At 65.2% G+C, this 15,237-nt stretch overlaps 2 protein-coding genes across 4 annotated transcripts; one reads left to right on the top strand and one right to left on the bottom strand.

Annotated features, from left to right (window-relative positions):
• Positions 1-452: 452 nt before the first annotated feature.
• On the top strand, positions 453-1,842 carry PRR7 (proline rich 7, synaptic). Its single transcript, XM_040976133.1, has 2 exons — positions 453-1,138; positions 1,275-1,842. The coding sequence occupies exons 1-2, from the start codon at positions 718-720 to the stop codon at positions 1,670-1,672; spliced, it is 819 nt and encodes a 272-aa protein (XP_040832067.1). The 5' UTR covers positions 453-717; the 3' UTR covers positions 1,673-1,842.
• A 687-nt stretch (positions 1,843-2,529) lies between these two features.
• DBN1 (drebrin 1) lies at positions 2,530-15,237 on the bottom strand. 3 transcript variants are annotated; one of them, XM_040976102.1, is made up of 15 exons: positions 15,069-15,237; positions 11,050-11,105; positions 10,335-10,447; positions 10,060-10,134; positions 9,835-9,981; positions 9,647-9,724; positions 9,386-9,537; positions 9,198-9,261; positions 6,054-6,113; positions 5,831-5,954; positions 5,120-5,257; positions 4,629-4,799; positions 3,635-4,302; positions 3,271-3,373; positions 2,530-3,056 (listed from the first exon to the last, which is right to left on the bottom strand). In XM_040976102.1, the coding sequence occupies exons 1-15, from the start codon at positions 15,152-15,154 to the stop codon at positions 2,983-2,985; spliced, it is 2,109 nt and encodes a 702-aa protein (XP_040832036.1). In that variant the 5' UTR covers positions 15,155-15,237; the 3' UTR covers positions 2,530-2,982. The 3 variants fall into 3 exon arrangements, with proteins under 3 accessions (XP_040832036.1, XP_040832047.1, XP_040832058.1); XM_040976113.1 differs by having other exon boundaries at positions 10,335-10,444; XM_040976124.1 differs by lacking the exon at positions 5,120-5,257.

The following is a 15,237-nucleotide window of genomic DNA, read 5'->3' as shown; positions in this document are numbered from 1 at the left end:
CCGGCCCCGGGCACCGACACGGCCAAGGCTGGGCGCCCGGCGGGCTGTTGGTGGGGCCGCGGCGCACTTCCTGCCCTCGCAGCGGACTCCTCTGCAGTGCCAGGGAGCCCCGAGGTCCGCCGAGTCCACCGCGCGGGCCGGGGCTTTGCGGGCGGCGCAGCGCGTGCGGTGCAAGGGCGGCCTTGGCGCGCCCTCTGCCGGCCCGCCGCGGGTCTCGCCACCTCCCCGGCACTCGCCTCGGCAACCCGGGCTTCGCCACCCAGGCCCCCGCGACTCCAGATCGCGGGAAACCCTACCGGGGGAAACCTCGGCGTGACGTCATCCGCCTCGGCGACGTCACCGGCCCCCGAGGGAGTCGCGGGGGTTTCCACCGAGGAGGACTTCCCCGGGACCGCGCTCGTTGCGGGGCGAGGGCCTCGGCGCGCGCCTTCACCCTGCGCCCGGTGTCTTCCCCCGCAGGTCCCGCGTGGCCGCGGGTGAGGCACGCCCGCGCGCGCCCGCCGGCGCCATGGGAAGGAGCGGGTGCCGCCGCAGCTGCCCCCCGCCGGCGCGAGCACGACTGGAGCCCCGCCGCGGGCAGCCCCCGGCCGCGGGTCGGCGAGTGAAGCTGGCGGCAGCCGGGAGCGCGGCAGCCGGGAGCGTGGCGCGGGCTCGGGGCCACGCCGAGGAGCCCCGTGTCCATTGAAGCAGCCGAGGACCACCGCCCGCGCCGCCGCCATGGTGATGTCCCAGGGCACCTACACGTTCCTCACGTGCTTCGCCGGCTTCTGGCTCATCTGGGGTCTCATCGTCTTGCTCTGCTGCTTCTGTAGCTTCCTGCGCCGCCGCCTCAAACGGCGCCAGGAGGAGCGACTGCGGGAGCAGAACCTGCGCGCCCTGGAGCTGGAGCCGCTCGAGCTGGAGGGCAGCCTGGCCGGGAGCCCCCCGGGCCTGGCGCCGCCGCCACCGCCACCGCACCGCGGCCGTCTGGAGGTGCCGGCGCACGCCCACCAGCACGTGCACGTGCACCCGCTGCTGCACCACGGCCCGGGGCAGCCGCACGCGCACTCGCACGCGCACCCGCACCACCACGCGCTTCCCCACCCGCCGCCGCCGCACCTCTCGGTGCCGCCGCGGCCCTGGAGCTACCCGCGCCAAGGTAAGGCTGGGAAGCGCCCGGCGCTCCCTGGGCTGGGGAAGGCTGACTGCTCCAGGGGCTCCGGTGCAGGAGGGAAGCGGGCTGGGGCCGGCGGGCGGGGACCCGGGGAACCTCACAGCCTCCCCTCCCGCCACAGCGGAGTCGGACATGTCCAAACCCCCGTGCTACGAGGAGGCGGTGCTGATGGCGGAGCCGCCGCCGCCCTACAGCGAGGTGCTCACGGACACGCGCGGCCTGTACCGCAAGATCGTCACGCCCTTCCTGAGCCGCCGCGACAGCGCCGAGAAGCAGGAGCAGCCGCCGCCCAGCTACAAGCCGCTCTTCCTGGACCGGGGCTGCACGTCGGCGCTGCACCTGCCCAGCGCGCCGCGGCCAGCGCCGCCCTGCCCTGCCCTGTGTCTGCAGGCCGACCGTGGCCGCCGGGTCTTCCCCAGCTGGACCGACTCGGAGCTGAGCAGCCGCGAGCCCCTGGAGCACGGAGCTTGGCGCCTGCCGGTCTCCATCCCCTTGTTCGGGAGGACTACAGCCGTATAGAGGGGCGCGCGGCGTCCCGGGCCCCGCCTCCTCCGCGGCGGACTCGTGGCCTGACTGCGGGGCTTTTTAAACGCTTCCCTCGGACTGCGGGGAGGGGTGGGGGAGGGCGGGATTTCTTACCCCGTTTGTTACATTTTGAGGATAATAAAGGTGTGTGACCTGGTTTGGTACAGGCGGAGGGGGCAGCCGCTGCTTGAGCCCAAGGTTCTCCTGGGCAAGCCTGCTTGGGGGCCTTAGGGTGGAGCCTGAACGCGCGTTTGTTTCCATTGGGAGCTAGCCCCGTAGCCTGGGAGAAGCAGAGGCTGTGCCCCGGGTTTGGCAAACCCCACTAGGTCACCCCCTGGCAGCAGAGGCGCGGCGCACGCTCTGCAGATTTGGGAAGCGGATAGGGTTGGTGTAGGGGCCGGCCGCCCACGCTCCATCAGCCCCCTGGAGGAGCAGCAGACCCAAAGGGATCTGGATTTCTTTATTAACAGACATGAGCACGACCCGTTACAGAAGTTTGTGCTTTCAAAAAAAAAAAAAAAATGTGAAAAAGGAACCCAAGCTAAAGAGGAGCGGGTTTGGGAAGGAGCCTCCCAGAGCCCTGGGCCCCGTGCATAGCCCTAGCCCGAATCGCGCCTAGGGCCTCCAGCCTGGGACCTGCCCGGCGGGAGAGGGCGGGGGAGGCCAAGGGGCCCCGGCTGGACCTGCTCCTACCTCTGGGCCGGGGGCGGGGGGCGGGAGGGGACAGGGTCCCAGGGGGCCAGAGCCCACGAGCCTTTTATTGCCATGTTTTAAAATCCGTGCAAAATATCTGAAGCCCTGGACAGAGAATACAAAGTGATATTTTTCCAAGAAACAGAAAACTAGGAAAAAGGTGGGAGGGGCACGTTTTCCCCACTACAGCTCCCTCCCTCCCTCCCCACCCCCACCCCCGCCACGCCGGGGGGGCCCCAAGCAGTGGTGAGGCTGCCCCCTTACCCACCCTCCCCGGGCCAGCTGAGCAGGGAGGACTATGAGCTACAAACTGGACCCAGCAGGGAAGAGGTGGGGTGCGCCACAGCGTCTCAACTACCAATCGGAGGAAAACCAATCAACTGTACAAGTCCTATCAACTTTAAAAAAAGAAAGAAAAGCTGTAAAAGCCAGGCCCTGTGGGTAGGGCAGCGGCGGAGGCGGCAGCGGCAAAGGCCGGACTCCGGAGTTGGGTGCCAGGCGGAGCTGCTGCGAAGGCAGGCACTGCACTGCTTGCGGGCCATCTGGCAGGGCGAAGGCCGGAGCGCAGGTGCACGGCCTCGGCGAGGGCAGCCTGGGGGCAGGAGCCCGGGCTAGTCACCGCCCTCGAAGCCGCCCTCCTCCTCCTCGGGGACCGGGTCAGCATCCCAGCAGGTGATGTCGATTTCTGCGGAATTGGGAGAGAAAAGGAGCTGGGTAAATAAGTGATCAGGGCTGTGATGGGCGGGGAGGGGTGTCGGCCGCCCGGCACCCACCCGCCGCCCGGCACCCACCCGCCGCCCGGCACCCACCCGCCGCCCGGCACCCACCCGCCGCCCGGCACCCACCCGCCGCCCGGCACCCACCCGCCGCCCGGCACCCACCCGCCGCCCGGCACCCACCTGGGGGCTTGCTGTAGAACACCGGAGGCAGAGCCTTTGCACACAGCTCTTCTGATTGGGCAAATTCCTCCTCCTGGGATTGGCTGAAGTAGCCCTCACTGGCCTGCAGGGGGAAAACGCAGGTCGCTGGGCCCCACCCCGCACGACTAGGGCTGCCCTATCAGGGCTGAGCCCGACGCTCCGTGGTTGCCAAGGAAACAGAGATGCCTGCCTGGGGACCTAGGGCGAGCTGGCCCAGGGCGGGAGAAGTGGAGTGGTGCTCCCCTAACAATATGGGTCAGCAAGGGGGTTACTGCTACAAGCCTGAGGGATGCAGGCACCCTGCTGGCCGCCCCCACCTCCCACCCAGCAGCCTCTGCCCCACCTGAGTTCCCTCCTTTTGGGTGGTCTCCCCGTTGGTCAATAGATGGGCTTCCGGTTCTGCCTCTGGCTCTGGCTCCTCTGGCGCCGAGGGCAGAGCTGGGGTTTGGGGGGCAGCCAGGGGCTCCCCTTCCACTTCCTCCTCTGGGTCACAGAAGGTGGTTGGAGGCTCAGGTAGCAGCGCATCGAAACCCAGGAGGTTGGCACAGGCATCCCCCGCAGGTGGGGGTGGCTCCTGAGCCACCTCGTTCAGCAGGGGCACCTCTGCCGGAGTGCCCTCAGCACCGGATGGGGGCGTGGGGGCTCTGGGCTCAGCCGGGAGCGCTGAGGTCCCTTCCCCATTGCCAGACCACAGGTCAACGAGGCCGGCAGTGGCAAGGGCTACGTCGTTGGTGATGGCGGCGTCCGCGGCGGCAGCATCACTTTCCATAGCACCAGCCTCAGCCACCCAGGCAACCTCTGCGGTGCTCTCCAGGGCGGCGGGCTCCCCAGGGGCCTGCTCGGGAGCCGTCATCAGCACCAAGTCCTCCGTGGGCCCGCCTTGCCCTTGCACAGGCTCCTGGGCCTCGGGGGGCTCCACCACGGGGCTGGCCGGAGCTTGGGGGGCTGGGGCGGTTTGGGCCTCCTTGCTGGTCTCTTCGCTGTCTGTGCTGCGGCTGGGTTCCTGGGTGTCTGTCCCAGCACAGAGGCAGTCAGTCCCCCACTTCCCACGGAAAAGCAAGCAGGTCCCAGCCCACCCACTCATCCCCACCACCGCCACCTGCGCCAGAGAGGAAGCCGGGACCTGTCAGACAATGATGCCTGCAACTTAGACGGCACACAAGGCACTCCCAGCACCCACAGCACCCACTATGCCCGATGCCTACTTTCAGAGAGGATACCCTAAGCTTTAGGGAAGATGACTCCCTGCTCCAGTCTTGGAACCCTGAGCAGCCCACCCACCTGGCTTCCACACTACCACCACCCCTTGCCCCCTTGCAAGAGGGTCCCTCCCTTACCTGGGGCCAGGGGAGGTGGCCGTGGCAGTGGTGGAGGCTGTGAGGACGTGACCTGATCCAGGGTCCTCTCGATTTGCTCGGTCACAGGGGTGGAGGCCACACTGGAGTCGGACGGGCTCCGGGTAGGGATGGGGGTGGGCGCCATCCTCCGGTGGCTGTCCAGGTGACTGCCTGTGGAGCGAAGCCCCAGGTGGGCGTCAGCAGGCACGGGGCACTGGGCAGCACCGGAACTGGCCACCTTGCATCCTGACCAGAGCTTCCTCTGGAGCCAGGGTCAGGGGCTGGGAGCTCTCTCCGGGGCCCCCAGGGGCCAGAATACACCTCCAGAGCCCGTCAGCCAGGCTCCCGTGAGGCCAGCGAGCACCCCCGCCAGGGCCAGGGGCCCAAGGTGAGCAGTTGTCACGTTGGTGGTGGCCAACAGCAGGCTGGGACAGCGAGGGGGAAGTGGGGCCCTCCTTACCCCCCCGCCGAAGCCTGGGGCTGCTACCTACATGGGAGGGAGGAAGAGAGGTTTGGGGTGCGGTGACATGTGATATAGGGAAAGGGAGTCCGTGGAGGGGAAGAGGAGGAAGAGGAGGAGGAGGAAGGCCCACTGTCCGACGCCTTTATGAAAGGGCAGTGCGGACGACCTGCCGAGAGAGAGAGAGACAGACAGAGAGAGAAAGACAGAGGACAAGAGCGGGTCAGTCTCCCCTACCCCCGCCTGAGGCCTCACCCACCCAGGGCTGGCCCTGGAGGCCCATGCTGCCTTTAGCCAGGGCACGCACCCGGTCACCAGCCACTGCCACCTCCCCCCAGCAGCAGACACGCAGCAAGGAGCCGGCCTCTGAGCGGGAGCAGCACCGGGCGCAGCGAGGGCAGACACACGCAGAGGGCACACGGAAGCCAGCAGGGTGGGACGGGGCAGAAGCGGCACACAGAAGCCCACCACAGCAGCCTGGGTGGGGACAGCTGTACATGCACGCGAGGCCGTGCAGGTCAGCCTGCCCCCTGCAGCCAAGGGGGGGTGCCAGAGCCCCCAGCCCTGGTGCAGCTCGGCATCGACCCCGCCCATGGCCCTTCCTGGGGTCCTGCCACCTGGGAGGCAGAGGGTGAAAGGGTCTTCCCTTGTCCAAGGCTTCTCTTCCAACACAGAGTGTCAAAGGGGTTGGGGCCAGCGCCCCGGGGGGCTCGGGGGTGGTGGGGGTGGGGTCCAGGGCTACCTGGCCGGTGGTTGAAGGGCGAGGGAATGTCACAGCTGCCCGCCGAGGCTGAAGCAACCCGTTCCTGCTGCTTGAAGAACTCCCGTGGGTTGTCAGGCCGCTGGGCAATAATGGCTGCCGCCTCCTGGAGGACACAGGGCAGGGTCAGGGCCTGGCCGGGCACAGCAGGCTGGGCGGGGGGAGTCCCTGCCCACCTCACCTGCCCTGCTTCCCTAGCTCTTACCTCCACCTCAGATTCCGACTTCTTCATCTGAGTTTCTTCCTCTTCATCTCGCTGGTCACCCTGGAAACCAAAGGGGGCTGAGTCCTGGCCATCCACTCCCACAGGGTCGGGGGGGGGGGCTGGACCTAACACTGTCACATCCATGTCCTGAGATGTCATCATGTCACCCTCAGACCTAGTCAGAACCCGGGCAGCCGGCTCACCCACTTACTGGCCTACCCCATAGCTGACCAGCACCACCCTTGCTGTACAGCTACCTCTTCTCGGACCACCCACGGTGCCCCTGGCTCACCATGCTCCCTCTGGCCCCACTAGTGCCCTGCCTCAGCTTCAACTCCTTTAGGGGTCTCCCAGGAGCCACAGTGGGTCCAGGCTGGGCACAGCCCCAAGCTGGCCATCTTCACAGGCATGAATTGTCACCACTCACAAAAGCAGGGAGTTGGGAAGTTTGGGCAGCATTGGCCCACATACCCCGGAGAGGGTTCTGCCTCCCTTGGTCAGTCCTGCACTGGGCGTGTGCTGTGGGTCCAGCACAGACCCTGTTCCCACCAGCTTCCCCTGCCCACCTCATTGCAGGGTTTCCAGATTGCACAGGTGGACGGGTCCCTGTTCCTGCCTGACTGGCCCGTCACCTCTGCCCCGTCACCACCCCTCACCCCCCAGCTGCCACGCCCACATGCCAATCACAGAGTCCTCAGTACAATGTGGTCACAGTTCCCAGAAAATGCGACTCACTTTTTGCCTCCCACCTTGGCATAGGTCAACTCATCTCCCCCAGATGCCTTGCCCTCAACCCAGGCCCTGGACCACTGAGGTTACCTCCTTCTCAGGACCCTCCAGGGCGTTTCTGGCAGCCCCCCACTCCCATGCCGATTACACTGCACCCCAAGATCTTGTTTCTGGGCTCATTTCCCACACCCTACGAAACCACAGCAGAGGGGGGCTTGGGTCTGTGTGAGTGACCAGCACAGGTGGCCACCCAAATTCTCTGACTCAGTGTCCCCAGCAACAGGCCCTGGGGGCTGCAGGCAAGGTGCCAGAGGCACAGGTGGCTTTGTACCTGAACACAAGAACTTGGGGGCCCGGCGGCGTGGCCTAGCGGCTAAAGTCCTCACTTTGAATGCACCGGGGATCCCATATGGGCGCCGGTTCTAATCCCGCCAGCCCCACTTCCCATCCATCTCCCTGCTAGTGGCCTGGGAAAGCAGTCAAGAACGGCATAAAGTCTTGGGACCCTGCACCCGCGTGGGAAACCCGGAAAGAGGTTCCTGGTTCCCAGCTTTGGATCGGCACAGCACCGGCTGTTGTGGCCACTTAGGGAGTGAATCATCGGATGGAAGATCTTCCTCTGTCTCTCCTCCTCTCTGTATATCTGACTTTGCAATTAAAATTAAATACATCTTAAAAAAAAAAAAACACAAGAACTTGGGACCTTCAACACCGCTGTTGGGGGGCACCAGGACTAAGGTCCCTTGTGAGAGGGCTCCATGCCAACCCTCGTGTGTCTCAGAATAAACTCCCACCTTCTCCCAGCTCCTCAGCCTTCCTGGACCCATCAGGCCAATGCACAGAGCCCCCGCCAGCCTTTGCCAGCATCTTCCCAGGTTCCTCAGTTCCATGCAGAAAAAGGCCACCGACAGCCACGAGCCAGCACTGTGGGCAGGGGGGAGTGACCCTAACCACTGGAGTCAAGTGCGTGTGTGTTTCAGCAGTTTCATGTGTATGAGAGTTCCCTATAGCGGCCCAGGCAAAAAGGGAACCTGGATCAGAAATACATGTTTATTCACAGGAGACGTGTGGCAGAACACCCCACAAAACCCAGAGGAAGTACTGCGCAGCGCAAACTCCCCAGCGCCTCAGGGAGTCACAGGCCACCTCCCCGACCTGGCCCATAAGCCTCGCGAGAAGGCACAGACAGGGATAAAGCCGGCTGGGTCCCTTCAGACCCGCGGAGATGGTGATGGCAAGTGAGGATGGGCACCTGTCAGGCTGCCATCTCCTTCTCTAATGATGTGCAAGGATGCACGCATGCGAATGCCATGCATCGTGAGTGTGTGTGTGAATACACACGTTGGTGCCTGCATGTGAACGCCATGTATGCCCGGGTGCCTGTATGTTAGCGTGTCTGTGTGAATGTGCATGTATAATGGGTCACTGTGTGAACGCAGATATATATTGGTGAGCTCATGACATTCACATGTGTGAGTATACATACATGTACATTTGGTAATCTCTATGAAAATAGGCTCTTTCAAAAAAGTTTGCTAGCTCCGACTGGGGAAACAGAATGTAGCCTACCTCCCCAACAGGGAGAAAGGCAACCGAGAGATACAACGCAGATGGACGCTACGTGACAATGTCCAGATCCCAAAGGGTAAATGCTGACACAAAGAATGAGGGGCAGGGGAGCTGTGTGGTGTGAACTTCCTGGAGATGGAGGGTAGAGGCGCCCACCCACCTGTGGGAATGACCCAAGCACCACTGGACTATGAAGGGACTACCCATTTGGCTCACCACCCTGGCACCTGACAGCTTCTTGCTGAATGAATGAGGGACCCACCACCCCCACCCCTGCCAGGGGCCGAGGTGGCTCCAGGAACCTCCCACGGCCACTCGGCACTGCTGCCTCCTCCCTTCCTACTGGGGGTCACGGGAGTCCCTGGCACCTGCCCCTCATCAGGCCAGGCCCTGTCCCTCCTGCTGCTCTGGAGCTGCACCACGCTCTGTCCTGACTCCTGTCATCCTACACTCGATTCACAGCATGACAGGACCGCGACTGAATCCCCCGGGAGCCGCAGGCCCTTGCTGCTGAGTGCCCGTTCGGATCACGGACTGGGACACGGGCACTTCACTCTGAAGGAGATGCTGCACCCCTGAGGAGATGCCAGCCCACACGCCCAGGGCTCCATAGCAACCCCAGGCAGGTACCCTCCCAGAGCAGGAACCAGAGGAAGCACCCTCTCCCTGGAGCCCCCAGAGAGCGAGGCTCTGCTTCAAGTTTCTTCCCTAAGAAGTCTTTGTCCATTGCCAGAGGCCCAACCCCCTCCACGGCCGTGTCCCCAGGACACCGGCCCTATCCCAAGGTGCAGGAACAAGAGGGCCACCTTCGCCCCCCACAACCAGGAGGCCCAGAGCAGGACTTACAAAGATGGACTGCTCCTTCAACCGCCTCTTGGCCTCTTCTGCTTCAAGCGTCTGCTGCTTCCTCCTGGAACAAGCCGGCGAGTGCTGGGGTCATGGGGAGGGGGGTTCTCTGCACAGAGCCGGGGAGCCAGGGAGCCCCGGGGAGCCAGGGAGCCCCCGGGGCAGGGAGCCCCCGGGGCAGGGCCCACCTGTGCTCCTCGATCTGCTGCTCCCGCTCCCGGTAGCGCCGCTCCCGTTCCTCCTGCTCCTGCCGCTCCTGTTCCATCCGCTCCTGCTCGAACCGGAGTCGCTCGTCCAGGGCCTTCTTGCGCTCCTCCTCCTTCCGCAGCTCTTCCTCCTTCTGTGATGGCCCCAGGCCCAACAAAGGCAGGCCCTCAGCCTGGGTGCCCAGCCCTGCCCCTCCACCCCACCAGGGTCCCATCAGGCTTGCCGGGGATGGGGTCTCACACCTTGGCCTGCTCCCAGAACTGTTCTCGGTTGATTCGCTTCATTTCCACCGCTGCGTCCGTCTTCTGGTAGGTGGTGCCCTGCAGGGCCGGAGCAATAGGCGTGGCCCCAGGAGCCTCTTGCACACACACAGAGGGGGCCGGGAGGGGGGGATCGGGAGGGTGGGTGGGGGAACAGCAGGGACACTGACCACAGGCTCGGCATTCTCATCCTCCCGCAGCCGCAGTCGGTGCAGCACGGGGCTGGAGAGCCGGGCCAGCCCGTTGGAGAGCCGCTGCCCGATGGCGCCTGCATCAATGTCTTCCACGCTGCTGGCATTCACAATGACGTCGACGCCCTTGGGCAGGCAGAACGCAGGGCTCATGCTCCCTCCCCCGTCCCAGGCCCAGCACGCAGCCCCAGCCCCACCACTCACCTGGAAGAACTCGGCCACCTTGGCCACATGGCTGGCACAGGCACACTTGCGAGCGTCAGGCACATCTTCGCCAACCTGCCCAGCACCCAGAGAAGCAGAGGTCAGGAGGGGATGGGGAAGGCAGCAACAGCCCTGACCCCCTCGGGCCTGCTGGGCTTGCTCCCCAGCATCTGCAGGTGGCACAGGGCATGTGACAGGGCCCCCACCCCACCCCCTGGGGCTGCATACCCAGCTGATGTGACAGGGCCCCCACCCCGCCCCCTGGGGCTGCATACCCAGTTGATGAGCACGTATTTTGGCAGGGCAGCCGGTGAATCCTTGACGCTGCAGAAGCCATACATCACCTTCTGGTTTTCAAAGTGGCCCGAGAGCTCCTGCAAGCCCCCTTCTGGGGGAATCCGGAAGGAGTCAGGCCCCTTGCCCAGCCAAGGGCCTGGGGTACCAAGCACAGCCTATGCTGGGTCAGGCAGGCACCACAGGGGCATCCTGAGCCGCTATACACTGGAGGTCCCCCCAGGGTTTCGGGCAGGGTGAGGGCTGCTGACACACTCCAGCTTGGCCTTCGAGTCCTCCACGCCCTGGTCTGGACCAGGCTGAATGGAGTGTTCTTCACACTTCCTCCCACAACATCTCACACAGCTCATGTGACCAGGTGTCAGCACCCGGTGAAGGAACATGAGGCTCTTCTTAAATACAGCCTTCCGGGGGTGATAACGTGTGGCTGACCCGGGCTGCCCCTCTAAGCTGTGTTACTTTGGGCAAGTTAACACTGCTCTCTGGGGCTTAGCCTTCTCGAACAGGAAGCAAGCGCCCCACTCCCCGGCCCCTTGCCTGCCCGGGCTAGAGCTTGTGGTGATGACCAGGACAAAGACGAGGGTGGGTCTGCTTGGTGGTGCTGCGGGCGGGAGGGTGGCCAGGAGCCAGGAGGTGGGGAGGAAAACAGCAGAGGAGGGGGCGGAGAGAAGGCAGAGGACCGGCTGGAATTCTTACCTCCTGATGCAGCCAACTTGAGGTCATCTGAGCCATCCTCATATGTGTACAGAGCCCTGGGGAGAGGGAGGGGAGGCTCCTGCAACGGTCAGGGCTCAGGCCGCCAGTTCTGGGTGGGGATAGCTCCGGGGAGGGAGAGGGACATAGAGGGGATGGCGCAGAGGGGAGGTGCCACCAGTCATCAAGACAACAGGGCCAGAGGGGTGCATTCTGGGAACCTGGTGGAGGCCCGGGTCAGGTGCAGTGCAAGGAAGCAGGGGAAAAAATCTCTGCCTACTTGAGCTCAGCGCGTCCAGCCTCGGTCCTGGCAGCCCACAACCCGGCAGAGCGGTGTGCAAGGGAAGCTCCAAGGCAACGGTTCCTTGGTTACCGTTTCCTGGCTACCACAATCCTCATCTCTCATTGGCCGGTGCCAGGAAGCTACCTGGCGCGTGCCTTGGTACCCGAGGTCCCTCCCCTCTTGGGGAAGGAGGGGGAAGAGAGAAAGAACCTAGCGATGGCACAGCTCTGGGCATTCCCCAGTATCCATGGCAACCCAGCAATTGGCACTCAGCACTGCATTTTCCTCTCACACAAAGGACCCCAGGGACCCGCCCTCAGTCTCCATCCCCGCCTCCCTGTAACGGGGATGAGGTCACTGCCCAGGCGCTGGCCTCTGGGTGGCCTCACTCTCCTGGCCTTCCAGCCCCTAGGCCGCCTCCGCCCTAGTGGGGGGCCTCCTGGGACTACAAGCTTCCGGCCAGAAAGCTGACCCAGCAGCCTTGCCTCTCTGCCTCCTCCCCGGCTGTCAGAGACAGCAGCACAGCTTCCATCTCACAGAAGGCAATGCAGAGACAGGCGCCTCCTCCCCTCAGGGAGGTACCAAGTTTGAGGACCCGCTGGGAAGACAGGCCTGGGCAAAGGAAATAGGGCCGAGTCCTGCCCAGGCAGATGGCTGGAAGATGCAAAGAGGAGAGGACTGGGGGGACAGCAGCACAGGGTTCAGGGAGAAGGGGGAAGAAGAAGGGAGTGGGCAACGAAGAAAACAAGAGAAAGGAGAAAAGGGATGAAGAGGGAGGAACAAGGGGAGAGAGTGAGGCAGAGGTAGGAGGGAGGCATGGCCCCAACCCCACAGGTCCACAGCGCCAGGCCAGGGCCCCCACCCTACCCCTTCCCGGAGTTCTCCCCCTCTATACCCCCAGAGAACAGCACAGGTGGGCCCAGGGCTGGGACCTCCTGGTCCAACTGTTGCCCCAGCCCTGGGGCCCAAGGCAGCTGTGTCCGGGCACAGCTGCTCCGCCACCTGTCCGGCTGCCCTAGCCCTTGCCGGGAACAAAGGGTTCTCACAGAAGCAGGGACTGCCCCTCCTGTTCACAGCTGAGAAACTGAGGCACAGCGCAGGGTTTCTGTCTCACACATACCGGGGACCCTGGAACACTGGTCTCAGCTAGCGGAAGGCTCTCGGAGGCCCTCTCACTCGCCACCCCTGCCTGCTGGGGTTGTGGCCCTCCTCCAGCGGAACGCAGCACTACCTCAGCCCCAGCCTGCCTTCCCGTGTGTACCCCGCACAACCCTGCCACCCACCCCCTGCGTGGCACCCACACTCAGCCCGGCTTGTTCTGGAACTGTCCGCCTGGAGCCCCTGTGTGTGTGTGTTTCTCTCCGGCAGGCAGCCAGCCGCACCCTCACCCCCCAGGACCCTGGGGCCAGGTCCCTGGCAGCCTCCCTGAGGGCACCCACCAATCACGAGCAGAGGCAAGCCGAGGCACCTGTGCCCACCCCAATCTACTGCCTCTCATGTTCTGAGACATGGTGAATCCGCAGGGCAAGGCTGGGAGCAGGAACCCCCAGTCACAGTCCCCACAGGATGAGCTTGGGGACCCCTCCTGAGATATTGCCACACCTGCAGAAACTCCGGAGGCCAAAGGAACTGGATGAGTGTGAGGTGGGAACTGGCATGTGGCAGCTCCAGGGAGACCCTGGGAAGGGGAGTCAGCTGGAGCTGGGGGGCCCTGGGTAACGTCACACTCCAGACGCTTCAGCTGGAAAGACCCCAGGATCCCCGACACGGCTGAGCCCACAGGTCCTCTTCTTCTTTCTGAGGACCACAGTGGAGCAGGAACTTGTAAGGGACACACACTGTGAGTCACTTCACAACAAGGGTGACATGGGCCACTTCTGCTCTACCAGCTCACTTCCCAGTCCCAAGTTCCCAGGGCCAGGGGCTGCCCACCTCAGAGGCCCTGCCAGCCAGCCGGGACAGGGGGGCAAGCCTCCCCCACCCCAGCCACTGCCCCCATCCAAAAGCAGAGGGCAGGAGGCCAAGTCCCCTGTGCCCAAGATGCCCTTCCACTGGATAAGGGCTAGGTGTGCCCTGAGTGCCCCAGGCTTGGTACCTGGGGGCCGTGGCCACCCCTTCTATGCTACCCACACCCTTGGGAGCAAATGCTAAGGGGGCCCTGGGGACAGCGCATATATGTGCACGTGCCAGGGTACATGTATGCATCTGCGAGTGTGTCCCATACACAACACAGATGGTGGGGCTGACGCACGCCCGAGATGAATAACTCACATTGGCCACATGGAAGTTTCTGGGAGGTGGGGGCCCAGGCCTGTGCTAGCTAGAAAGTGGGGCAGCAGCAGCGGTGTGTGTGTCCCGCGAATCCAGCTGAGGGGTTCCAGGAAAAAGGCCAGGTGAAAGTTAATCCGCACCCCCAGAGCCGAGGGCGGGGATGCCGCCGAACTGGCCTACGCCTCTCCCAGGGCCAGTTCATCCCCTGGCCACTCCGGCCACTTGCCCAGAACTGCTCCCATGATCTCAGCACCCGGGGGCGGGGCAGAGCCGGGCCGGACCAGCAGTGGGCCCCCTGCCTGCTTTGCTCATGCTGGCCCCTCCTGTGATCGACCCGCAGGACACCAGGGCTTCCTCCCTCCCCGCGTCCGGCCCTCCAGGCCTGGCTGCTGGCCAGTGCTGCAGTACCATACCATGGACGCCTGGTCATCTTGTGCCCTTTGCCAGCCCTGGGTCAGCATCCCTCCCTACCTTGCCGGCCTGGGACAAGCCCAGAGGTGAGGTGCCTCACACCTGCGCTCACACCTGGCCAAGGGCCAAGGGGAAGAGGTCTAGGAGCAGGACATGTCCTGCCTGGGGAGAAGACCACCTTAGGGGAAACCCTGGGTTTGCAGCCACAGAACAGGTGGTCCTTCCCCTCCCCCAGCTCCCGGGGAGACAACAGCTGGGGAGGGGGAGAGGGGCGGCGGCTGCTTCCTCACCAGGGAGCCTGCAGCAGGGGGACGGGGCTGGGGACCCAACGCGTGTCTTCACCCCTTCTTAGGGGGTCCATCACACTTAAGAGACGGAGGCACCCCCTTCGTATCTCCTTCCCCTGCAGCCGCCTAGTCCAGGAGGGGGGGGCTCATCCCCGCCGCCTCCGCCGCGGAAAGGGGCAAAAGCCATGTGGCAGGCATGGAACATCCTTCCGCCACACCCCAAGCCAGGTCGGAGGGTGGGGGGCGGCCGACCCCGAGAAGCCCCCCGGTGGGCGGGGCGCCCGGTCCCCAGCCCGCGGCGCTGCTTTCCCCACCCCCTTGCCTTCCTTTGTGCCGCGGCCGGGCCGGGCCGGGCAAGCAGCGCTGGCGCCGCTCGCTGGGTCCCCGCCCCGTCCCCGCCCGGCCCTCGCCCGCTGGAAGGTGGCGAAGGTGCCCTTGGCCGGCCTCTGCACACCTGCCCCCGGGGCCCCGGGGGGATGGGCTCCTGCAGGGCCCTGCGGCCCTGGCCCCGCATCTGGCCCCCCGAGTCCGCCCAGCCTGCGTCCGGCCAGCGCGCCTCGGCGCGCGCCTGGGGCCGCCCCCGGGTGCCCGGGCCGCCGGTGCCCCGCCTGGCCCCTCCCCGGCGCGCACAAAGGCAGCCCCTCCCCGGCCCGCTGCACCATTTCGGGGTCGCCCCCTCCCTCGGGGCGGCGGGGCCGGAGGAGACAAAGGCAGCGGCGGGCGGCGAAGGCGCAGGGACAAAGGGGCTGGGGCGGGGGCGGTGGGCTCACCAGTCGGCCGCGCTCTCCTCCCGGATCACCTCCTCGTACGCCGCCAGCAGCTCCAAGCGGTGCCCGCTGAAGCTGACGCCGGCCATGCTGCGGGCCGGACGGAGGGCGAGCGCACGGACGCACGGATGGACGGACGGACGGAGGAGGAGGAGGAGGAGGAGGAAGAGGA

The sequence above is a fragment of the Ochotona curzoniae genome, unplaced genomic scaffold, assembly GCF_017591425.1.
Source record: "Ochotona curzoniae isolate NIBS_2020 unplaced genomic scaffold, NIBS_Ocur_1.0 contig_1, whole genome shotgun sequence".
NCBI classification, from domain to species: Eukaryota; Metazoa; Chordata; class Mammalia; order Lagomorpha; family Ochotonidae; genus Ochotona; species Ochotona curzoniae.
Note: the sequence above shows the minus strand (reverse complement) of the source record. Positions and strands in the feature narration are given on the sequence as shown.

Coding starts and splice junctions, on each gene's coding strand:
- PRR7 (XM_040976133.1), top strand. CDS start 718: ATGGTGATGTCCCAGGGCACCTACACGTTCCTCACGTGCTTCGCCGGC. Junction 1,139..1,274: donor CTGGAGCTACCCGCGCCAAG/GTAAGGCTGGGA, acceptor CTCCCGCCACAG/CGGAGTCGGACATGTCCAAA.
- DBN1 (XM_040976102.1), bottom strand. CDS start 15,154: ATGGCCGGCGTCAGCTTCAGCGGGCACCGCTTGGAGCTGCTGGCGGCG. Junction 9,982..10,059: donor AGGTGGCCGAGTTCTTCCAG/GTGAGTGGTGGG, acceptor TGCCTGCCCAAG/GGCGTCGACGTCATTGTGAA. Junction 9,262..9,385: donor CAGCAGATCGAGGAGCACAG/GTGGGCCCTGCC, acceptor GGCTTGTTCCAG/GAGGAAGCAGCAGACGCTTG.